Source organism: Littorina saxatilis, linkage group LG9 (assembly GCF_037325665.1).
Source record: "Littorina saxatilis isolate snail1 linkage group LG9, US_GU_Lsax_2.0, whole genome shotgun sequence".
Classification (NCBI taxonomy): Eukaryota; Metazoa; Mollusca; class Gastropoda; order Littorinimorpha; family Littorinidae; genus Littorina; species Littorina saxatilis.
In genome coordinates this window covers 37,829,914-37,855,671 of record NC_090253.1, presented here as the reverse complement: position 1 = coordinate 37,855,671, position 25,758 = coordinate 37,829,914, and the positions used below count along the sequence as shown (strand labels likewise).

The 25,758-nt window shown below is 42.5% G+C and overlaps 1 protein-coding gene across 4 annotated transcripts in view; it reads right to left on the bottom strand.

The window, feature by feature from the left end:
• The window catches only part of LOC138975978 (sarcoplasmic/endoplasmic reticulum calcium ATPase 1-like), an 82,804-nt gene extending 59,451 nt beyond the window's left edge, over positions 1 to 23,353 (bottom strand). For 2 of the 4 annotated variants that reach the window (XM_070348759.1, XM_070348757.1), the window contains exons 1-5: positions 22,823 to 23,352; positions 22,583 to 22,600; positions 22,361 to 22,443; positions 9,790 to 9,900; positions 3,284 to 3,422 (exon numbers count right to left, since the gene is read on the bottom strand). In XM_070348759.1, coding sequence (XP_070204860.1) covers positions 3,284 to 3,422; positions 9,790 to 9,900; positions 22,361 to 22,443; positions 22,583 to 22,600; positions 22,823 to 22,940 — 469 coding nt within the window. In that variant the 5' untranslated portion in view covers positions 22,941 to 23,352. Of the gene's footprint in view, positions 1 to 3,283; positions 3,423 to 9,789; positions 9,901 to 22,360; positions 22,444 to 22,582; positions 22,601 to 22,822 lie in introns of all 4 variants that reach the window. The other 2 variants (XM_070348758.1, XM_070348760.1) reach the window with 2 other exon arrangements.
• Positions 23,354 to 25,758: the final 2,405 nt, after the last annotated feature.

Below are 25,758 nucleotides of genomic sequence, written 5' to 3'. Positions count from 1 at the left end.
GCAAGGTCAACCAAACTGGTGTCCAAAGATAGGGCTTACTTTGCCCTGTATAGCATACATAGCTAAGGTTGCCATTCTCAATAACTTCAGAAACAAGAAGAGCAAACGCTCGATCGAGTCACTTTCGCAGTTCTGAATATTATATGAGGCATCAGATGGACAGGAAGAAATTGCTATTCACAACACAATGAGTCACGTTCACATAAAATTTGAGCCCGGTCACTTTTATAGTTTCCGAGAAAAGCCCAACGTTAAGTTGTGTGTTGCCGAACAGAAAAGGCTAGTTATCTCCCTTGTTTTTCTGATAACGTTCGTAAAAGGCTACAGATGTAAATACTTTGATGTAAAGAATAATCCTACAAAGTTTCAATCACATCCGATGAACTTTGTCAAAGATATAAAACGTCTAATTTTTCCTTTGACGCTGACCTGTGACCTTGAAAAAGGTCAAAGGTCAACGAAAGCATCGTTAAAGTGTAGAGGTCATTGGAGGTCACGACTAAACAAAATATGAGCCCGATCGCTTTGATAGTTTCCGAGAAAAGTCCAACGTTAAGGTGGTGTCTACGGACGGCCGGCCGGCCGGACAGACTAACACTGACCGATTACATAGTCACTTTTTCTCAAGTGACTCAAAAACTGTGAAAATGTGAAAATAAGACAACAATTATGGCCCGTGACCTTGACCTTGAAGTGAGGTCAAGTTGCCAAACATGTTTCTGAAGATCTTGTAACCATACACCATCAGGCCACAATTGGTGTTGATAGACTTAATAGTGTCCAAGAAATATACAATGTTAAAGGTTTCACAGACGGAAGGGGGGGGACGGACGCCCGGAAGGACAGGGGGACGATGTCGGTGAGTATATAGACTCACTTTTGTAAGTATAATGTATTTCCCTCACACATATGTAGATTTGGAAGAGTTACCTTCCATAGTTCAAGGTCAAGGTCACTTCAAACTATGTATACAATCCAACTTTAAAGGACCCTTGCGACCTTGACGCAAGGTCAACCAAACTGGTGTCCAAAGATAGGGCTTACATTGCCCTGTATAGCATACATAGCTAAGGTTGCCATTCTCGATAACTTCAGAAAAAAATGCGAAAATGTGAAAAATGGTTGTTTGTAAGACAACAATTACGGCCCCTGTGACCTTGAACTTGAAGTGAGGTCAAGTTGCCGCACATGTTTTTTGAGATCTTGTAACCATACACCATCAGGCCACATCAGGTGTTGATAGACTTAATAGTGTCCAAGAAAATCCAACGTTAAAGTTTTCCGGACGGACGGACGCCGGGACGGACGGACGACTCGGGTGAGTACATAGACTCACTTTTGCTTCGCATGTGAGTCAAAAAAGACTTGAATGCATTGATACACTATGATATACATGTATTGTCACAACGTCAAAATGGCAAAGGTGATAACTACCAGACAGGCAATCATATATAAAAAACAAGTCGCGTAAGGCGAAAATACAACATTTAGTCAAGTAGCTGTCGAACTCACAGAATGAAACTGAACGCAATGCAACCCAGCAAGACCGCATACTCGTAGCATTGTCAGTCACCCGCTCACGGCAAAGACAGTGAAATTGACAAGAAGAGCGGGGTAGCAGTTGCGCTCAGAAGGATAGCACGCTTTTCTGTACCTCTCTTTGTTTTAACTTTCTGAGCGTGTTTTTAATCCAATCATATCATATCTATATGTTTTTGGAATGAGGAACCGACAAGGAATAAGATGAAAATGTTTTTAAATTGATTTCGAAAATTTAATATTCATATTAATTTTTATATATTTAATTTTCAGAGCTTGTTTTTAATCCAAATATAACATATTTATATGTTTTTGGAATCAGCAAATGATGGAGAATAAGATGAATGTAAATTTGGATCGTTTTTAAAAAAATTTTTTTTTTTTACAATTTTCAGATTTTTAATGACCAAAGTCATTAATTAATTTTTAAGCCACCAAGCTGAAATGCAATACCGAAGTCCGGGCTTCGTCGAAGATTACTTGACCAAAATTTCAACCAATTTGGTTGAAAAATGAGGGCGTGACAGTGCCGCCTCAACTTTCACGAAAAGCCGGATATGACGTCATCAAAGACATTTATCAACAAGAAGAGCAAACGCTCGATCGAGTCACTTTCGCAGTTCTGAATATTATATGAGGCATCAGATGGACAGGAAGAAATTGCTATTCACAACACAATGAGTCACGTTCACATAAAATTTGAGCCCGGTCACTTTTATAGTTTCCGAGAAAAGCCCAACGTTAAGTTGTGTGTTGCCGAACAGAAAAGGCTAGTTATCTCCCTTGTTTTTCTGATAACGTTCGTAAAAGGCTACAGATGTAAATACTTTGATGTAAAGAATAATCCTACAAAGTTTCAATCACATCCGATGAACTTTGTCAAAGATATAAAATGTCTAATTTTTCCTTTGACGCTGACCTGTGACCTTGAAAAAGGTCAAAGGTCAACGAAAGCATCGTTAAAGTGTAGAGGTCATTGGAGGTCACGACTAAACAAAATATGAGCCCGATCGCTTTGATAGTTTCCGAGAAAAGTCCAACGTTAAGGTGGTGTCTACGGCCGGCCGGCCGGCCGGACAGACTAACACTGACCGATTACATAGTCACTTTTTCTCAAGTGACTCAAAAAAATGAAAAAAACGTATGGGGATATCATACCCAGGAACTCTCATGTCAAATTTCATAAAGATCGGTCCAGTAGTTTAGTCTGAATCGCTCTACACACACACACACAGACAGACAGACAGACAGACACACACACACACACACGCACATACACCATGACCCTCGTCTCGATTCCCCCCTCTACGTTAAAACATTTAGTCAAAACTTTGACTAAATGTAATGACATTTCATGGATACACCGATTGTCACTCATACCCTGTGAACAATCTGGAAGGGGTATAAAAACCCTTTACTTTTTTCCTGAAAGGGTATGAATACCCTTGACTTTTGGGGTTGTGTGGAACACTGGTTTAGAAGAACATTATTTGTAGAAATTCAAGAAATCTGTCAGAAAAAAGATTTTAAATTAGGAATTCCTGGTGTGAACTTTCATCCCTGCCTTTAACTTCGTCATTCGAGGTGTCAAAAAAAAATACAAGACAGTATGTTGCACTATTTATCCCCCTCTCCCAAATTTGCCCAAACTTCAATGGGTTCCAAAAAACTGCGGGTATCATGGCTGCAAAGTCATCGTTTACTGAACAGATCGCACAAGAAAAACAACTGCGGATCTCCTCACCTGACACCTCCACGATGTCGCCAGGCACCAGTCCGGAGGCCTTGATGCGCTGCACGCTCTTGTGGCCGGAGCGGTACACCTTGGCCACCTCCGGCTCATACTCCTTGAGCGCTTCAATGGCACTCTCTGCATTGCGCTCCTGAAACACAGAAAATGTCAAAAATACGGTTACTGTATTTGTGGGACATTATGGCGGTTGTAAAAGGCGCAACCTAATTATTAAATTAATATGTTCATTTTTTAAAACTGGCAAACTTAAGTCACTGCTGATAAAAGTTTGTTCCTAAAGAGTGTCGTCTCTGGACTTGAGGATATATATAGTGATGAAAAAACACACGAGCAGGAATCACAGTCGGTGTAGCTGTAGGAAAGAAAATCTGAAGTGCAAATTTGCAAGCCTACCAGGCATTCAGTGAAAATGCCCCCTAAACAAATGTAGGTGGGGGTGGGGGGTGGTAGATGGAGGGAAGAATCTGAACAATACTGAAAGAGCACGAAAACGTCTGCAAACGGAGTAACATTCTGTCATCTAAACACTACAGCTGACATAGCCATTCTGCTCAAATCATACCCCATGAGACAGAAGCACAGCTTACCAATATCAAATGAAAAAAATCATTTGACTCGGGGGGGGGGGGGGGGCTGTTGGGGTAGGGATATGTGGTCAACTCTCACACATTTTTCTCATGATTATAATTTAGTCAGATTAGCCCTGATGTATGACACAACGAGGACATCTTACAACAGTTACAACATGAAAACACCTTTAGCCACAGCAAACTCTGACAAAGTCATCCTTTTGGAGCAATTGTCAAGAATAAAAATCCCTGTTCCAGTCACTCACATCAAACTGTATGTCAGCTAATCATGACAGGCAAGCACTCTGACCATAAACCATGATCATCAAAGTCAAGCAAGCATTTTTCAGTTCATGACTTATACATACATGTATATATATATATTTGAACCCCCCTTTTAAGCCCCCCAATCTAAGACTCCCTCCCTTTTAAGACTGTTTATAACCTCTGTAAATTTACCCCCATGTTAAGACCCACTCCTTTTTAGACCTGATTTTTCAAGGTCTTAAAATGGGGTTCCACTGTATACAGCATTACTGTTATTTTAATGCACTTCAATCTCCAAACATGCATGTTTAAATCAGCCGCATACAATAAACTCATACAATCTGATGCATTATAAACGATCTGCCGACAGACAATGGGCTTTAAATGCTGGCTCAATTCCCATACACTTTAACTGATCGGTGGACAGCCAAAGGGCTTAAAAAACGCTTGCTCATTCTCATGCCGGCAAAAAAGGCAACCGCAAAGCAAACACACATCAACTGCCACATGGCCTAGAAGACAGGCAGAGGGCGTGAGGAGGTCCCAGATGTTACACCCCTCTCTTCCTCGGTCTGCCAGCACCTTCTATCAATCAATCAGGACTCTGATGCAGCTATAAACAGCAATCACCCTGGCGCCAGACATAAGCTGCCCACCCCCCCCCCCCCTCCTGCCCCGCCCACCCCCTTCTGTGTTTTTAATCGCCTCTGAAATGAAGGTTTGAAAGGCAGGCATCTTTGTTTGTTTTGCCTTTGCTTTTTTTCTCTCTCCTCTTTTTCTTGTGTGAGAATCAAGCATTCATTCAGTCTACAAGCTTCCTATAAAACAATTTTTCTTCTTCTTCTAAATTGCATCGGCTCCGGCTTGTGTTAGTCCATCTGTTTTGAATTTGCCTCTGAAACCAGCAATACATCTCATATTCTTGCAAACACACGCACACACATTTATTTCCCTCTTAAATCTCCTCTCAAACCACCAAGAAGCACCTCATTCTTTTTCCCTTTCTTCAAAAGCCCAATCACCCCCTTCCCCATCATTACTCGTGCATCTCTCTAACATCTATGCCTAATTTGCAGGTACCCCCCCCCCCCCCCCCCATCATTTACCCCTTCCCCTGCTCCTAATGCTTTAAAAAGAACAGAAAAAAAAAAGAAAAATAGGACTGTTCACCACTTTTTCCTGCGCACCTAACACAGAAACCCCCTCCTCGTCCAATCCAAACTTTATTTCTATCTCCTGTTCCTCTGCAATTTGCTGAACAATCCTTCCCTGTCAAAACTGATTATTCTAAAGAAATCAGGGTGGCATGCAAGACAACACACAACAAAGTGGCGATGGAATAACCTGAACTGGAGGGGGGAGAGGGTACCTGCTCCTCACTTACAGAATCAGTTTATGTCCTGTTTGCCATCAACCATTCCCAGACTCTCTTGATTAAGGGTCGTATTTACCTGCATCCACTAAAGCAGGGACACATGCAGACCCTAATCACACACATCTGTGCACCAAATTGTATTCAGACCCCCCCCTCCCCCAAAGTCGAACGTGTTCATATTTCCAGTTACCTGCTCAAAGTCAAATAGCAATCAATATCATCGCCCCCTTGCACTTTACAAAGATGCACAGGATAGTGTATACTTGTACATGTATGTATCACCACTACCCCACCTGGGTTTTCTCCACAACCTACTACAGATTTGTGTCTGTGCATGCACACTTTTCACAGGTATGCCAGACCTTATCACATCTTTTATTTGTAGCTCACAGATCTACCCATCCACCCCTACCTTGCCCAATCTCTTTCTCTGATCTAGACACATCTATTTCTGGCTTTGCCATTGCAGATATTCTGCACCTGAAACCAACAGATCTCCCTCTCCCTCCCTCCCTTCCCCTTTGTTCTTTTGGTCGCGTCTATTGTTCTCAGGTCTGCACGGCATTTATCTCCATGTACCATAACATGCTTCCTCTTTATAAACCCCTCCCTTTCTATGTGGAGACAATGTCTGTCTGGCCCTACCTGCACAAACAGACCACCATCCTACCCTTCCCCTTTCTGGGCTTCAATCATTTTTGTTCACCCACTCAATCTATTTTCCCTGTACTGTCTGCAGAACATGATTCTGCAATGTTCGGCTAAAATCAGAGCAAGAATTCTACATCAAAACTCTTTATCGATACCTCTGCGATTTGTGTGAACTTTTCTATTCTTAAAAAAAGAAGAAAAGTGCTTAGTGGGCACGTGTGCACGCGCGCACGCTAACACACACACTTTCTTGCAAATATTACGGTAGATGGTTCCAGCAGATGTTGAGGGAGCCGAGCGTGCACACACCAGATGCACACACCAGACATGCAAGACATACTGACACAGTGACAGTACTACTTTTCTGGCATTCCCGAGCACACAAAGCCCCTCTCACCCACTCACTCCCAATATGCAGGTAAAACTCCGGTGCCCTTCTCTCCTCTCAAATGCCCTTGCTTGGCAAACTGTTTCTCCTTCTGCCAGCAACAACCGGCATCTCCCCCAGGGCGCCGTGTAACCCCCCCAGTCGAGCATGGTGAAACATGGTGAAACAGTGGGCCACTGAGTGTTCTTATCTGTAGTAACCTCCTCGACCCCCCCCCCCCCCCCCCCGTTTTTATCCATGCAAAAAATCTGAAGGTTTACTAATAAAAGTGTACCTCCGTTGTGCAGTACCCCACCCCTCCCCATCCTATTCAAACACCTGTTCAATTTTAGTTTGAATACACCGTGGAAATGATGAAGACCTCAACTAGTCATATTATAGCACTCCCCCACCCAACCCCTCCCCCTAAACTTTCACCTGTTCAAGCCTCCGATCTACTTTGGGAGAGATGTACAAGTGAATGACAAAAAAAAGTGCTGATTGCTTGAGAACTAAACCTGACGCAGTAATATGATACTGCCGTTCGCGTGCGACTCTAACTGCCGTAGGTGTGTGAAGCTGCGAAGGGAGTTGGAAGAAATCACACCCGAGTTAGAGAAGTTTGAAATGGAAGGGTGGGCGGGGGGGGGGGGGGGGGGGGAGAGAGAGAGAGAGAGAGAGAGAGAGTTCATTGACAGTCAAAACCAAAGGCAGCATCAGCATCGGACTAACAAAGATAGAAGCAAGCAAAGCCTCTTCCATCAGCCGCACGCCATGCATCGACCGGTAACTGGCTTGTCAGACACAGGTAAGTTTGCTCGTGTTCCTGTTTTAGGCTTACAGATCACGGATTGTGTGGCAGACCTCTTGTAGATCCGTGTATTCACGCTCCCCTCTGTTTTACAAACAGTCTGCCACTGTTGCCTCCCTGTGGCAATCCGTCTGATAAGACTTCGAAAAGGGCACGGGGATCTTTGGGTGGGAAGCGGAGAAAGGGACCAGAAAAGCGGAGGAGGGGGGGAAGGGGGGGAGTGGGACACAGGTGAAGTCGGAGGAGGTTCTGCTAACTTCACAGAGACGAATATTTGCGAATCTGCCAAATGTTCCCGTTACAGTAAAGCGTTACCATCTTCTTTCCAATAAAGACACCTTGCAGTCGGCACATACATTTAGAAAACTGATCAATTCATTGTGTTTGCAAGCAGACTGACACCAACGCTCAATCTTCGACCTAACGATCTGAGCTTCAAAAGAATAGTAATCCGTTCCATCGGTCCGCATCCCACCATCGTCCTTTGTTTGAGACTACAAAACTCCCCCCCCCCCCCCCCCCCAATTACATACTTCTTTCCTGATGTTGTAAAGAAGCTGTCCATTGAAAATAACTTTACTTTCATGGTTTAATTTCTCTAAGTCTAACAGAAAATTCTTTTTAGATAGGTAGAAAAAGGGCGGTGATGGTGGTAACCGGGGGGGGGGGGGGGGGGGGGGGGGGGGAGGATTGGAGGGTAATAGTACTCACTAGTAGATCACCCGTTGTTTGCGATCTCACGATATTGGATCCCCCTCGCGAAAAAAGTCGTTCAAGCACACACACTGAAAGCTACTACGTAATACTTATACATATATACTTATTTTCTATAACCACACCACGTGCACAGTGTGTGTTCTATTTAGCAAGAAGACGGTACCTATACCTGCTTCTGCTGCGAATTTACGCACAGTTGGACGAGAGAGGGAGAGAGAACTGAGGAGGAGGGAGGGAGGGAGGGAGGGATGCCCGTAAGCAGGAAAGCAGAGCCCGGCAGCACTGGCAGCTATTTTGGCTGACTTGCCAAAACACCCAGAACCGGGGAATCAAGGTTGAAGAGGAGACAAGTCGGTTATAGAATCACACTGAAACACCGACAGGCAAAGAAACTAACAAACAAACAAACAAACTGAAACACACACACACCCATGAACAAACACACACCAATGCAAAGGTAGTGAACAGAGAAAGTTGTCATAATCACTAATCAGATGACCTTTGCTGTTTGAGGGTATGCGGGGCCAGGAGTCACACTGACTGACAAAGAGAAGGAAACAGGACAGACACTAAACTTGTCTAAAGAAAAGCACTTTCAGTTCCAAAACCTAATTTCTCCTCGAAGCCAGTCTTAAAACATTTGTGCATGACAAAAACTTCAAGTTTGTTCTCCTCTAAATCTTGCACGTTGGGTTAATTTCTCAATCTAACAACACAACGTAATCTCTTCTAAACGTACGGTTGTAAGTCTAGTAGTATCAGTGAGTATCAGAGCTCCCCACTACACATCAACCCCCCAGTAAGTTTACCCCTCCACACACAGTGGAAATGAGATTTTGGGGTGTTCTTATCGCGGTGCGAATGGCTTCCACCTCATCCTCCACTTGTCGTAAAGCAAGTGTTCAAAGCCAAGAGCGCTTGGTTCCCGGCGAGGTTATTAGTAATATTACCATACTACAAACCTGCACCGATCAATCAACTCGCGTACATTACTCTCCTATCTAGGGTTTCACTGGCCACGAACACCAGTTCCTTGATTACCACCACCCCCCCCCCCTCACAATACACCGTTAACTAGGACTGATTACTTCAGGAAAACACTGCATAAAAACAGGGGGTAACATAGTTTTTGACAGAAAAGAAGATATTCGGTGGGCAATCTCCCGATCTATCCCCCTGACTGTGAGCTTCGTCGTCACATTGAATGAATCTCACAATGTTAAATTCTTCTTCCAGTATTACTCATTTACTGTTAGACGTCACGTTCAAAAGCTGTTAGCGGGAGAAAGCCAGATACTCGGTTAATTTCCCAGCCTGTCAGAAGAGAACTGCTGAAATGCAAGATACATTTTATAGCTGCTTAGTCTTGCAATAACTGTGTGGTAAAGCTTCTCTTTCCTCACCAAAAAATAGCTTGCGCTACTCGATTTATGTTATCACATGAAGCCCGTTGAGACAGGGAGAGAGAGAGAAATAAATGTACAATAACAAAGACTAAAAGAGTCAGACAAGTGCATACGAATAACAAGAGTGAGATGCATGCATTCGGGCAAATCGCGCACAGAAATCACAATGGAAGACACACAAACACGTGCAACACACACAAAGAAACAAACGGACAGAAACGAGTGACACACAGATTTAAAATACACAGCTTACCAGACCTGTCACTATAATGAAGTAGCAGAACAGAAAACAGCCTTGCAGCTGCAGACATATTACTATAGCGCAACAACTTACCTGCCACACACCCACGACGGCGTTACATATCAAAATGGTGAGGATGACAAAAGGTTCCACGAAGGCAGTGACCTGTTCATGTTCTGACCCTTCTTCGAACCAAGCCAACACCTGTACACAAACAGAAAAAACCCACTTGTTAAACAAAATCTACAAGGTTTAAATTTGTTGCTTTTAACATAGTTGTTGTTGGCTGCTGTCGTCCAATGTCGATTTTTTTCCCACAGGCGGATTGTTTTGTTGCAATGTTCTGTCCCTAGGGGTAATTTTGATTGTTGTCAAGAAAAGATTTTTTTCTTAAGATATCGCAGTGTTGTCAGTTGCTTCAGTATTGCCTTGTTCTGTACGTGTGGATATTTGGTGGTGATGGTGTGGGTCGTTGCTGTTTGTGGGGGTGGTGGTGCATGCGTGTGTGTGAGCTCTCGTGTCGTTCTTGTGTGATGCTCACTGCTATGCTGTCGTTGATGTTTGTTTTTTTAGCTCACCGACAGGGTCACAGATATTAATTGACAGTTAGCAAAAGTTGTGTATGTGCGGTGAAAGATCGTCATTCATGAAATAATAACAACTACGTGAACTAAATGCAAAATCCCAACAGCGCGTGTTACATTTTTGTTCAAAAGAGCATCCAAAACATTCAGGGGAGATATAGTTTTCAATCCTTTTGCGATTGACTGCCATTCCTGATCCCACACACAAGTCAACCATGGTATCCACATTCTTAAGCCTTTACAATCCTGTGCTGAGCTCAGACAGAATGAATAGAATACACACAGACAAGCCAAGGCAGATGGCTTTTCAAATCAGCCGCCCACCTTTATCTAAATTTATTTGATTTTTTTTGCTAGGACAGCAAATCAGCCAACGAGTGTACTAACAAGTTAAAATAACCACCTGCATAACGGAAATGAAATGGCTCTTGTAAAACAACGCTGCGACCCCTGATCACCAAGAACTATATTCAGTATAAAAACTTGCCCTTGTATTTAGTCCTTGCATCGTTATCTTTACCACAGTGTTAACCTTACTACTATTGTATTTTCCGAGTGTAAATGTTTAATCCGCCTCGTCCAAACATCAATGAACTTCCTCGAACATTGAAATTTGAAAATGGTTTAAGCTTATTGTATGAAACAACCTAGCGAGACAAAACAAGGAAAAAACCCATCCATCATGCTCATCAAATACATTATGATAAATCAAAGCACGAGACAAAGTGTCAGCTTGTAGGACGGGTTGCTTCAGTGCTAGTTCTTCCCTCAACATTTGCCGAATGCTTGCAAGTATTTACGACCAAAGACGACCGACTCCAAGTAACATTCCGAAAGGCCGTACACGAAGAAGCCATATTTAAATTAGTTCATTGGCCTCCCTCCCTCCAGCAATAATCTCCCTCCTCTCTAGTCACAGCTTCTGAGCCTACGAAGAAGTCCCTACGAAAAAGCTCTTTGCTTCAACACACTCGCGAAGTCTGGTCGAAGAGGACTCAATCTCCGGAGCTCCCCCCCCCCTCCCCACGTTCTTCAGCATCAAATGCCCCTTGGGTCAAGACACTAGCAAGAAAGCTCGACCAGACAGGTTATTTTTGTCTTGCTGGTAATTGATTGATTGATTGATGGACGTACTTGAAGGGACAGGCGGCGACAGCACCAGCCGCCTCAAGAGACAACAACGATGCACTCAGCTCAGACAACACCCCAGAGCAGGTGACTTGACTAAACTAGCCCCGAATGGACACGCTGATTGCAAACGCGGCTGGTATTCTATGGTGCTGTCTCAGACAACACCAAGAGCGAGCAAATCTACTGAACTTAGCCTTTGACGAGCGATCCACTGATGCCTCGTCTTTCGTTGAGCAGTTGGGGGACGGTCCATTTTCCTTCACACCTTGTTTATTTTGCAACCCCTGATTACACAGACTGACAGACATACCTGGTGTTTTCGGCTCAAAAACAGAAGTGAGTGTTCCGTCGACAACACTTTAATGAAAAATATGTTCAACTGAAGAAAATGACTTCAAATGTTCAAATCAAAAATCAATTTGTGATGCTACTGTATAGCAAATAACCTTCATCGGCCTCGTGCCGCTCTATGGGTCAGTGGTTAAAAGCCTCAGGAAAAGGAAGGATGGAAAATACAGGCCAAGGAGCCTTTAGGTCTGCCACCTCTCTACAGGCCAGCAGTTCAAAAACGTAGGCCAACACGATCAATAAGGGCAGCATATCAAGAGCGCTTTCATTCAACACAAAGACGTAAAGAGGTAGGCGAGTGAGGCTTGAGACACTGGTATTTTGATAATTATGCCTTGGATGTTTCTCCTTTGGGAAAATTGAGACTTCTGTTTTGATGAATTGATGTTTCTGCTCCCTTTGGTACCTTTCCGATCAAATTCAGCACGAAGTCCTGAAATTGCTGTTTACACTAAATCACTGTCTTTAAGTTACTTAAAAGAAGCGGGGGAAAAGCACAGTACAAATGAATCTTAACCGTCATCGCGACAACACAGAAGACCAGTCATCATTAAACAACTGAAAACATCAAAGTTGTAAAAAAATGCAACATAAATCGCAAATTACATGACGTACGTCGCTTCACCGAGTAACGCTGCGGAATTCCACTTTTGGTGTCACATACTAGCTCAGGTCGTCTGTAACACTGCATTTTTGTAGTAGTGGATATTATATTAGGCCTCAAAAAAAAAAGGTGTGGTTACGGTAACCCGACCTACCCTATTTTTAGGGGCCGACCCTATAACTTTTTATTACATTTGTCAAAAAAACAAAAAAAAAACGAGTGCAGAAAACGCAATGAAAGCGAAATCGCCCGAGTCGCACACTTATTTCCCTGTCAAGTAGGTTTAATTTGTACACATTAGAAAAAAAAAGTAAAAAAAAAAAAAGTGATTGCCTACCTTCCTACCCTATTTTTTTTGGCTATGTTACCGTAACCACACTTTTTTTTTTTTTGGCCTTACGGTAATGCGCAAATCGACATGTGATCCTGCACACTCCTATTCCTAGCCCATTAACCTCACACACTTAGTAAATGGACATTCTCGCTGTACTATTTCTCGGGCAGAGTGACAATACAACCGGATCAAGGCCATGCCTTAAAGGCAGAGTAAGCCTCCCGTAAACCATCACAGATACGGTCAGGCTTTTACACACAGTACAAACACCCTTTCATTTAAACACTCACCAATTGAGAACATCCTAGGTGCCCTCCGTAAAGAGCGAGCAATTTTCAAAGAATTTATTTTTGTGTGGTTTATCTTAGGCCAAAAACAAAAATAGGTGTGGTTACGGTAACATAGCCCCCAAAAATAGGGTAGGTAGGTAGGCAATCACTTTTTTTTTTAAACTTTTTTTTCTAATGTGTACAAATTAAACCTACCGTACTTTCCGGGTGACAAGGCGCTTTGTTATCTAAGACGCACCCCCTTCTTTTAAAAAAAAATTGTAATCCAGTCACCCATTGGACGCAGGGGGCCAATAGGGCGCACCAAAATGACCCAGTTTTTGCCATGAGAGGTGGTTCCCCTGTCATATCTGAGAGAGGAAACACTTCCTGCATCGGGGTCAGTGACCGGTCAGTGACCAAAGGCATTGTGATAGCTGGGTGGCCTTGTTAAAAGACACGACCTTCTTCCCAGGGGTCAATGATCCAGTTTTTGCCATGAGAGGTGGTTCCCCTGTCATATATCTGAGAGAGGAAACACTTCCTGCATCGGGGTCAGTGACCGGTCAATGACCGAGTTTAACAGAGTGGAAATCTGTGTGTGCGCCTAGTAGCTGAAACATGCATTATCACAAGTTGTTTGACTGGTACTCAAGCGGTCTCTTTGATTTTTTTCGTATTTCATACACGGATTAGGCGCTTCGTTATACAAGACGCAGGGGTCGAACTCGAGGAAAAAAGTCGCGCCTTATGACCCGGAAAGTACGGTACTTGACAGGGAAATAAGTGTGCGACACGGGCGCTTTCGCTTTCATTGCGTTTTTTGCACTCGTTTTTTTTTGGTTTTTTTTGTTTGTTTGTTTGACAAATGTAATAAAAAGTTATAGGATCGGCCCCTAAAAATAGGGTAGGTCGGGTTACCGTAACCACACCTATTTTTTTTTTAGGCCTTACCCCTGAGCCATCGTGAACCCGTGTGATCCAGTTTTCCCCCTTTTCACAATGCAGTCGTCATAGTTAGTCATTTGAATGCGACTCGACGTGAGCTTATCTACAATAGCACGTTTTTTATGCACGAAACAACGGCTGTGGATCACAAGAACTCTAGCGATGGCTTTTGACTGTTGAGAGGAACGACGATTTGCACTGATAAACCGGGCCGTCGTCTGCTACGACCCTTGCGTGACCCTGCTTCCGGGCTTTTCTTTTTTTAAACTTTCACAACTTCGAATTGTTCTGATCTTGTCTTGATGAAAAACGAATTCTTTTATGATTAAAGAATGTTTGTGTAACAAGCTGTCAATTTATCATTTAGATTTTAAAAGTTAGGTCTAGCGCAAAAACGAGGCGCCATTGTTCTTCAGGGCCAAGTCCACGAAAATAAATTCTTGGAAAATGTCTCACGCTCGACAGAAAGCAGCCTAGATGTTCCCGTTCGGTGAGCGTTCAAATGGAAGTATGCTTGTACTGTATTTAGACGCTCGGGGAGCTCTGTGAAGGTTTACGGGAGGCTTACTGTGCCTTTAATGACACTCTTAAGTTAAGCAGAAGGAACACAATCATTACATGATTAGTTTCCCTAAATCCTCAATTTGTACAAATGTAAACCCACGCCCACAATGCTTCGTACAGTCACACTGTCTTTCGGACTAGCCGTTGGTGGTGGGGTGATTTTCTTTAACATCCTGATCACTCTGCAACCCTTAATTACGATTTATTGATGGACCGATTTTTATTTTGGACTGATCACCTACCTTGACCACACTATACTGAACTGTAATAATTGAATGTTCATGAAACCCTGGTATCTTCCGATATAATATCTATACTTTGAATTGCTTTCAAATGGGCACCCTGTTACAATGGGCAGTCCAGAAACCAGGTCGGGAATGACGTGCTGCAGTCAATGACCTCACAAAGTCTGGGCGTGAGTGAGTGAGGCTTTTCTTTTTCTGGCAGCAATGATTCGCTTCTCTCTCCGGTCTTTTCCTCAGTTCGTGGTACCCATGTTTTAAGAACCTCCCATTTGCAATATATTCCTTTTGGGTGTCTATAAATCAAGCTTTTATTTTAGGAGCTAATCTTCTCTGGACGGACCACTGTATAATAACCAGTTGTGGTCGAGTGGGGAGGTGCTAGAACTGTTGCAGCAAGATTCCCCTATTTGCAAAGCCGTTTTGAAGATTACGTGTCTACGGGTTCAGCAATATCGATCTGGATACTGTTGTTCTGCTGGTCTTGTGTAAAATCCTGGTGTCATCATTCACACGTTTTAGTTGCGGGTAAGTGGATGGTGTCCGTTATGTGGTTTAAATATATACGCCTAACTTAGCAAGGGTTGTCTCAAAGAGTCAAACTATGCATACCGCAGTTTCCCTAAGTATGTGTGGTACAGGTACAATTAGAGAAGTCATCACTTTACAGACGTTGCAACGTTGAGTCTAGAAAGCAGAATTCCATTGTCATCGCATGACTATTCTATAGGCACTCCAAATGTATCCAAATAGTACTTCCCTATTTCGTACACAGAAGCACTACTAATCAACTTGGTGAGGGCATTAACATGTATTCAAACATCATTTTCATGTCTAAATGTTAAACTAATAGGAAATCAAATGGTTTGCTCTCCATTTCACTGAGTGACTGTATACCTCAGAATACTCGTTAAGCACCCCTAACACCTTCCACAAAAGTTACCTTTACATTAGTACAAGCCCCCCCCATTTTCGACATTACAAACTAAGCATTGAATGCTACATGTAACTGTAAGAAACGAGGTAGGAAATAACCCAGTACCAAACTCGACAAGCAAGGGGAAAAACAACAACAGGCACTGATACAGACATAAATCCGCTAACTGATCTCCAGCACGCCCAGTCTTGAGACAAAATCAATGCTGGTTACCGTACTCTGCAGCTAGCTAGCACTAACTCGTAACAGCGCCCCAACCCAACTACAATTCTCTACAAGCGTCACATCGCCTCTACAAGTTCTAGCCCTGCACCGTGGGGATTATTTAATCAACAATCTCATCCCCGCGACAAGAGAGAATATAAATGTACAAGATTGCCTCTGCCGAGCAGTATGCCTCGTTCACGCATACACTTAATATTCATGGGTCCATAATTGCTCGAGGCGGTATGCTGCCTGTCCTTGGATACCACCCCCCAGCTCAGCAGTTATAGGGGGCCTTTTAAAATGGATGGACTCCGACTGTGATGTAACACTGTTGAATAGTGAGGAGGAATCGACCTTGAACGAGATGGCACAGAACGTTGCCACTGGCAATGCGCTTCTTTCAGTTTCACCCAGAGCTTTGCACTGGGATGCGTTTCACAGAGCATTCAACACCAACAATGTTTTACATTTAATAAGAAGAATTGTGAAACATATCAATGTCTTTAGGCACTGAATGAGACCATATGCACATCATGAACAATGGTGCAAGTTCAAAGACTTAAAACATCTGAAAATACTTAAAGCAAAAACACTCCTGAGTAGAGGCCAAGGAAAATACACGTATTCACACATGTTGATTAACTATCTTAGTCTGGCCTTACTTGAGTAACTGATTACATGCACACCCTGCATTAGCCTTTGAACAGAAGAAAAATGTTCTTATTAAGAGGGCCTGTGTACATACTCCTTGTACTTGTAGGTATTCCAGGGCGTCTCCATTAGCTTGTAACAATGAACATTTGTTAAGTGAACAACTTTCAGTATTACAAAACCTCTGCAAAAAAAATGGAGCTATGAAATGAAATTTGATATCCTCACCAACATACTCTTTCAAATCACACAGAAAGTTATCATTTGTGCTGAACATAGTAATAGCTGACTTAACTCCTCTGATTTGCCAGTTAGCGTAGTCCTTCTCAGCTTCAATCATCTATTCAAATTTGACAAGAATAAGATCTAATTGCATAACAATCTATTCTTAATTATGCATCAGCACACACTAGTACCAGCAGTTGAAGTGATTGCTAATCGCTATGGTACTTTTGTTAATTGACCCATTACAAATTAAATGTCTGCAGCCAGTTTCTGACCAACTTCTTGTGTACAAAGCCACATATTGCAGAAATAATTGCCAGCACACCCATTCAGGTTCACCAGGACAACCTGAGAGATGCAAACAGGAATTCCCCCGGCCTCAATCAATATTTCAGCAATTTCTCAAACAGAAGAAAAGCTGCACCACATAAAAGCTCAGAATTGTGAGCTTAAACATCAATCTATATTTTGACCTGAATCAGCAAACTGACAGCGGGTGTAACAAAGTGCTAAATGATAGCAAGACATTGTGTTTTAGGCTCCTCTAACTCCTGTTCCTAGGATGTTGCTATGGTTTATAAAATATTCTTCCAACTCTCATACCTCTACAAATTTGCAGTTATCTCACCTAAATCCTCCTTTTTTACATTGTCATGTTTTGATTAAATGTATTCATTAACTGGGAATGGAACCGAGGGTAATGGTGTATGTATGAATTATAGACTGATTCACAGAAAACTGGACATTGTAATGAAACTTTACACAAACCTTCTACTAGATGATAGCCCCAGACTTTTGATGAATGCTTTAGCCACACACCCAACATGAATCTAGAGAAGTTTAGGATGTAGGACAAACTTTACAGCTTTGCAATGGGACTTGCGTCAATAAAGGGGACTTCAAACATGTGATAATCATACACCTGTACTTCACTGCAAGAGCAGCACAGACAACCTACCAGAATAAGGAACACTCAACAATATTAACAGATTTGTAACACCAACTTACAGAAAACAGCAAGACACAGCACCTATGCTTATCTTGGTAAGAACACAACAACACAGGAAGAGTCTTAAACTAAGTTACAAAAAGATAAAAGCAAACACAGCATTTGCCTGTCTTATTCAAATGAGCTACTCAGCTAGTAAGCTAACTCCTAAGCACATTTAAGACAGAAGATAAGATGTTACCCATACCCTTAATCTTAAAAACAGACACATGGGAGTGAGAACACTAGGGGGTAGAACAGCAGCAAGTTACCATACATACTGTGGGAGTATTACTTAACAACCGGCACCAGTGCCAGAGGATGGGGGGTTCCACTAGTTCCAGAGTTTGCACCTGTTGTGCTGCAGTAGAAGAGCAGTGCTTACCTGGCAAGGTCAGTGGAGGGCACCATGACTCACCATGGCAACCGGGCTCTAGAACTCTACACGGCACACACAATGATTGAGAGTGTTACCGGCAGGTACACAGGGGCTTGCATCCCACTATGCTGTATTTCTTCTCACACTTTCACCTTTCCTTTAGTGCTGCACATCTCTGCGTCTGTTCTAGTCCTACTCACTGTCTCCACTTTTCCTTCTGCCAGAAGATGCTGTTCTTGGTAGTATGTAACAAACTAACATGGATTCCACTGTCATTTCAGATTTCTTCTCCACTGATGTCCTCCTCACAAATGATACATGTTTTGAACGCAACTTTCTCATTGCTGATGCCCTCCTTAAAAACCTGATTTGTAAATTCATTACCCTAGTATGCTGAACTCCTACAACCTGATCACAAATTAAAAATTACACACTGAATCAGATTACTTTCCATGTGATTTCAAGAGTTTAACTCCAAATAGTCTTCAAAGTGAACTCTGGTTTAACCGTATTGCTGCCACATAGTTTTAACTAAAGCTGTACTTCCTACAACAGAAAGTTTTTCAATGAAATGAAGACTCAGACTCAGTACATTGTACGCTTTGTGAGCCTAAAGGTTTTGTTTGCCACGAGAATAGCAGCATGTCTATCTCAGTTCAATCATATGATTTAGAGATAATTTTAACCCTTAGGCTGGTTGTATACTGTCACCTGGTTGTCATGACATATGTCGCGCTACTGGCTCAGTCTGTTTGGTCGGTTCCGATTACCTCCCATGGATGCGAAAACCTATATGACAGTTTTTCTCTCTGTTAATTCACCAGTGGCTATGTAACATGTGTTACAGAATTGCACCAGTGTAACTGTAAGGGTTAATAGATCATTACAGAATATATAGAATAAATTGATTTTAAATCTCTTTAAAGTTGCTGTCATAATCAGAAACAAAATTCATAAGGCAACATCCGGCTCTTCCTAGCATAAAGTGGTATTCATGGACATCCGATTTTCTATTTTGAACACAATACTGAGAAGATTATCCCGGTCCAATGAACTCGCACACACACCGCTGTACACAAATTACAACACAGCAAGAACTGTAATCAACAGCCAATGCTGTGTTCTGTTTCCACATTAGGAGAAACACATGTCAGTGTCAGCACACCTGTTGACTAAACAGGGTTGGTTGCTGTGTAGGATAGGATTAAGCTGTTCCTCTTCCAGTGTTGATGAAAGACAGCCGTGATCCAAGCTGTTGCAGCAAAATTAAGATCCAACAGGGTTCATTCTGAGCTTTCACACTTATCATTCAGGATACCATATGTTTTTCCAACTCAGTCCAAGCACTGGCATTCGAAGCTGATGGGAGGAGGTAGTCTATATATATATATGCTCTGCTTGCAATTTAGCTGCTTACAATTTACATCCTACCTTTAACTGTACGTTTTTTAGCCTGCAGAAAACCCTCTGACACTTGACAGTAACACTGACCCAGTCCAACTCCAAGTAGTTCACTTTTCCTCTTTTTAAAGTTACCGCTGTATTCAAGACACAGATGTACCCAAAAAGTCATTCACCAATATGCTAATCACCGGATGTTGAGAGGCTCATTATTAAGGCCTGTGCAATGAATAGACCACAAAGCTGGAATGTTAAACACCACTATGTCCTATACTTAGAGCTCTATAAGTAACTGACCTGCTCACTATGCTCAGCAAGTGGTAACAGACTCTGCTGTATGCTAATAACAGTTCACTGAGTATGTGCACGTTATTCTGCACTTTAAAATGAGTGAAACTGAAAGGCAAGGCTTGCAACATTTGCTGAAAGAATATAATCCACTTCAAGTTCAACTTCAGTTTTAAAAATGTATCATAAGCTTAACACTAAGAATGATGAACTCATCAAAAACAGAGACACTCGTTTCAAACAGTACATAACTAATACTGGTACCTCAAAGTCAAACACCAAACGACCAGTTTTCTACAGATGAAGGAATGGGTTTTTAAATACATACAAGGGCCTCGAAGTCCAACAGTTGTTGTTGACCATTTCCAAACATATTTAACTGCTATTCTAATTCTAAGCCAACAGCGGGTATGTTAATTTATGTAAAACAAGACAACTAGGACACACCATTACTGATGGCCTATAACTTAGTATAACTAGGACACACCATTACTGATGGCCTATAACTTAGTATAACTTATAAGTACTACTACTACCCCCCCCCCCCCCCTTTAAAAAAAAAAAAAAAGGGTTGTGAAACTGTTAACACCTCGAATGGGCTTGATATTCCACAACTTTTATACAGCGGAAAAAAAGAAGTTTATTCATGGTGCAAGAAAGTTCTGTTTCAGCTACAGGAAAATCATCAATAATGCCAAAAATGGGTGAGCCTGTGACTATATTTGGACAAAACGCACCAGCCGGATTGAGGCGTGTCTAGCTTATTTAACCAGAACATGCTACTTGAATGATCATATACTCTGCTTTGACTTTTACCAGTTGAGTGCTTCTCTCACTCAGTCACTGTCTTCAGAGCATTTGATTTATAAATTATATGAACGTTTAGGCCTGCTCCCCTTCACTCCCAACAAGTCTTTAGGGCCTGATTATTTTCTACAAAACCAAGGAAAGAATCCCACCTTATCAAAGATGTCTACCCACAGCAAGTCCTACAAATTTATAAACTACACCAAAAAGAACATAGCACAGTTCAGACCTCTTAATAAATGTATTATGTACTTGAGCCCCCAGGTTTGTGTGAGATGTGGTGCAGACCTGGAGTATCCTGATGTGATGAGCTCTGAGTTTGAAATTAAAAGTGAATTTGACTCTCACAGTCGCACACCTGTGTTTTAATTCTATTCTCCACTTTGATTGAACACCTACTTACTTGTACTTGAGCGACGTTGTAGGTTTATAGAAAACCTGTTCGCCAATCTTGGTATGAAAAATAAGCTGCTGTGCGTGGGCTCTAGCATTGAGGTCTAACGAATGACGTCTCACAACGTGCGTGGTCGTCCTTGGCGGTCAAGAAAGCCGCCGCGATCATTGCGCAGACAACACTTCTAGACCGCCAATATTTTTTGTGCGCATCACGTGCTCCACATAAATCGGCCGGAAACGAAGCAATTGGGAAACCTGGATAGGCAGCTTGGGATGTATATATATATATTCCTAGTAGAGTTCCAGTACGTGTCTAGTTTTGACTTGGAAGGCGTTGACGGTGATATGACTTTGGTTTATTCGAGTGTTACAGTGATCTTGGGTATCTCATTCATATCTCAGTGAGTCATCTCACACTCAGCACAATCCACATAAACCTTATTTGTAATATGTACTAATACTAGGGCCTAAAAAAAAAATAGGTGTGGTTACGGTAACCCGACCTACCCTATTTTTAGGGGCCGATCCTATAACTTTTTATTACATTTGTCCAAAAAAAAAAACAAAAAAAAAACGAGTGCAAAAAACGCAATGAAAGGCGCCCGTGTCGCACACTTATTTCCCTGTCAAGTAGGTTTAATTTGTACACATTAGAAAAAAAAGTAAAAAAAAAAAAAAAGTGATTGCCTACCTACCTACCCTATTTTTTTTGGCTATGTTACCGTAACCACCCCTATTTTTTTTTTTGGCCTAGTAATAGTTGTGGAAAGGCCAATAGAACTAATTTTCTCCATTCCCACTATGAGGCCTAAAACAAAAATAGGTGTGGTTACGGTAACCCGACCTACCCTATTTTTAGGGGCCGACCCTATAACTTTTTATTACATTTGTCAAAAAAAACAAAAACAAAAACCAAGAAAACGAGCGCAGAAAACGCAATGAAAGCGAAAGCGCCCGAGTCGCACACTTTTTTCCCTGTCAAGAAGGTTTAATTTGTACACATTAGAAAAAAAAGTAAAAAAAAAAAAAGTGATTGCCTACCTTCCTACCCTATTTTTTTTGGCTATGTTACCGTAACCACACCTATTATTTTTTTTGGCCTGATCTCCAGAACACATAATGATTACAGAAGAGTGTACAGTAATGACGTTGTCTGCAACCTGGTTTGCTGTTGTTGGTATGAAACCATATGTGTGTACATGTGAGTGGCAAAAGCCAACACCACGCTGAACAGTTGTACTGTAATAACTAGGAGTAATCGGTGACCACCGGTCTCTCTGACAAGGGAAGTAACCCTAGCCTGATTGAAGCAATTACGCATGCGGAGCCAGAGGACAAACCAAAGAAAAAAGCATACTCACGAATGATATCACAGCAGCTAGAAGCAAGATCTTTACTAAAAGATCGTCGAACTGTTCCAGGATAAGCTCCCACAGAGGTTTGCCTGATGACGAAAGACAAAAGTATTAAAACACGCAAACTGTCGTCTGCCATTACTTTTTTTCAACGATGTACGCGACACTGTGGAAGATAATTTGCCACGCGGTTTGTTCGATAATAGGAGTCGATAAAGCAGAACTTACCCTCTTCAGCTGGCAACTCTGAAACAGAAAGGAAGAAAAGAGATTATCACACGATCACCGTGCTACTTACATCAGAATATAAATGTCGAGAATACCACGACGTTTCGGCATCGCGAAACACGCGACAGAACACTGATGGCGGCCATCACTGACACTACACTGACAGTGACTGGCGATATCGGTCAAGAATCATCCGAGTTAAAATTCACACGATCGAGTAATCTCCAACAAAAAACTCACCATTGGGTCCATATTTTTCAAGATTTTTCTTCACCTGGTCCTCATTAAGTCCCACATTATCATCAACACCGAAATAAGCAAGCACTTCGTCTGTTGTTTTAGAGAATGCTTGATCCATTGCACAGCGTGGTTGGGTTCGTCACCTATCTGTCACCTCCGATTCATACAGAACCACACAGCTGAAGCTGACCCGTAGCCTCCGGTATCCCCCCTCCAAAATACTGGTTCTATCCACGAAAAAAGACTAAGCCAGACGAGTAATTCCAGCCTAGTGCCTCCAGTATTCCAAGCGAGAGCGTTCCTTCCGTTCAAGAACAGTGAAAAACTGAAGAATCACTGATGTACTCTGCGAGAGGGGAGACGGTTAATCCACGGCCCAAACTCACAACCACAAACACAACTGCTGCTTGGTCAGAAGTTTCGTATAGACCGAGGAAGGTCTTCAGGTGTGTGCAGGAGTGTTTTCTCCTTCAGCAAAGGCCTGAATAAAGTCAAATCTTGAAGAAAAAGTTTAGAAGACCCCGTGCCGAACCACGTGACACCCATCCACATCAACATGGAATAGTCCAAAATCTATTCGCCGACACATGTGGGGCCCAATGTGGTGAAAGCTGATTGGTTGAAAATCGCTGCTCCAGTTAGGCAACGTTGCGAACAGCGGAATGACGTCAATAAGGTATAGCACTACAAATTCCGTGCTATTTTTATTCTTTCGTAGAGACTGCATGGACAAAAGAGGAACCTTTCGTCGAAGTGTCCGAAACTCCTCGCAGACAGACTCAGAGAGAGCGAGAAGAGTTCGCTGTCTCGCACAACTACTGCAGCCGCGCCAGAACTCAAGGGCACACTCTCCTTCAGCATCCCTGTTGGAGCCTCTCCTGTTGCCGCACAGCAGAAAGAAACCGCTGTCTGCCTCTCGCTGTCTTCTCCGTTTCTCTGGTCTTAGAAACAACTTTTTGCCGATAGGAACTAAATGTCATTATTTTACTCTGTCTGTTTTCCACAGTTTTGTTTGTTTGTTTCTTTGTTTGTTGATGTTGTGATAATTGGTTTTGGGTTCAGTCAGCTAAAATAAGAAAAATTAACTTAAAAGCCGTATAAAGCGGCCCGAGAAAGACGGAATAAAATCACAGCAATGTAAATGTAAATAACTCAAGTAAACGGATGAATGAATGAATTAGTCGATCAACCAATAATCAATCAATTAAAAAATCAAATTAACAAGTATATATATCATATACATTAATGGATTCTAATAAAGGACCATGCAGCACCTGTTCTGTCAAACTTCTTTGCACATTTTCAGTCTCGAGTCAATGCTTCAGATGAAAAATTAATTCATTGCAACTGTCATTTGTGGTATGGTTCGAGCTAAAACGGTGAAGTCTTAATACGGTTTTATTGAGGAGAGGGGGTTGTCACGTTTTATAGTGGTGTTTTTTCCCCACACTGTTTGTTTCTTTGCTGCCTGCTCAGTGTATTTTTTTCCAATCATGTCAGTTTTTTGATGATGTGCAGTTCTTCTTCTTCTTCTTCTTCAGCGTTCCAGAAATTCTGGTGACGTGTGAGCTTGTTTGCCCATTTGGGTTCCCCACACTTTACTCTGAGAGCATAGTCAGCTTCACTCCGCTTTCGTTGGGTAGGCATGCTGGGTATTGTCAAGTTGTGTTTCAAGAGTCCATCAAACCCACCGAACTCCGACATGGATTACAGGATCTTTTCAGTCCGTGCGCTTGTGCTTGCGTGTATACACGAAGGGGGTTAAGTCACTAGCAGGTCTGCACATAACGGTTGACCTGGGAGATCGGAACAACATCTCCACCCTTAACCCACCAGGCGGCAGCGACCGGGATTCGAACTCACGAACTCACGACCTCCCGATTAGGAGGCCGACGTCTTACCACCACGCCACTGCGCCCGTCAGATGTGCAGCGGTTCGATTTTGAAAAGCTCATTTTATTCAGTGTTCTCTGTGAACTAAACTGAGTATTGACACGTCACCTTGAAATCACCCCGGCGTCGGCCGTTCCCCTGCTTCTTTATATTAATCACGACTGGCAATGAAAAGACTCACATACTGATACATACCCCAAGCCGGCTCTTGTGCCATCCACCCCTTCCCCGGCCCTCACCCCCACCGTCCCCCTCTGTGCGGAATATGCTCATTTTTCTGAAAATACACCAAGTTTGTTTGAGAATACTCCAAGTGCAAAACAGGGGTTCCCAGGTCTGATTATTATGGGTTTTTTTTACCAGAAGACCTCCAATGACTTTGAAATATTGGATTGTGGTTTGCCAGGATGATTTGTTTGTTTGTTTGCTTAACGCCCAGCCGACCACGAAGGGCCATATCAGGGCGGTGCTGCTTTACGTGCGCCACACACAAGACAGAAGTCGCAGCACAGGCTTCATGTCTCACCCAGTCACATTATTCTGACACCGGACCAACCAGTCCTAGCCACTAACCCCATAATGCCAGACGCCAGGCGGAGCAGCCACTAGATTGCCAATTTTAAAGTCTTGGGTATGACCCGGCCGGGGTTCGAACCCACGACCTCCCGATCACGGGGCGGACGCCTTACCACTAGGCCAACCGTGCCGGTTTTGCCAGGATGAACATTGGACTGAATATTCTCCGCTGAATTTCGACTTTTTGTGTGAGAACAGTACAATACAATACAATACAATACAACACAACACAATACAATCCAAACAATACAATACAATACAATACAATACAATATAATATAATGCGATGAAATGAGACTCGATGCAATGCAATGAAATGCAATCCAATAGGCAAAAGAATACAATACCATACAAAACAAGAAATTCCTCCGAGGTAGGAAAAACACCCCCGAAGTCAGAAGTCAGAAGTCAGAAGTGAGAAGTCAGAAGTCAAAAGTCAGAAGTCAGAAGTCAGAAGAGAGAAAGTC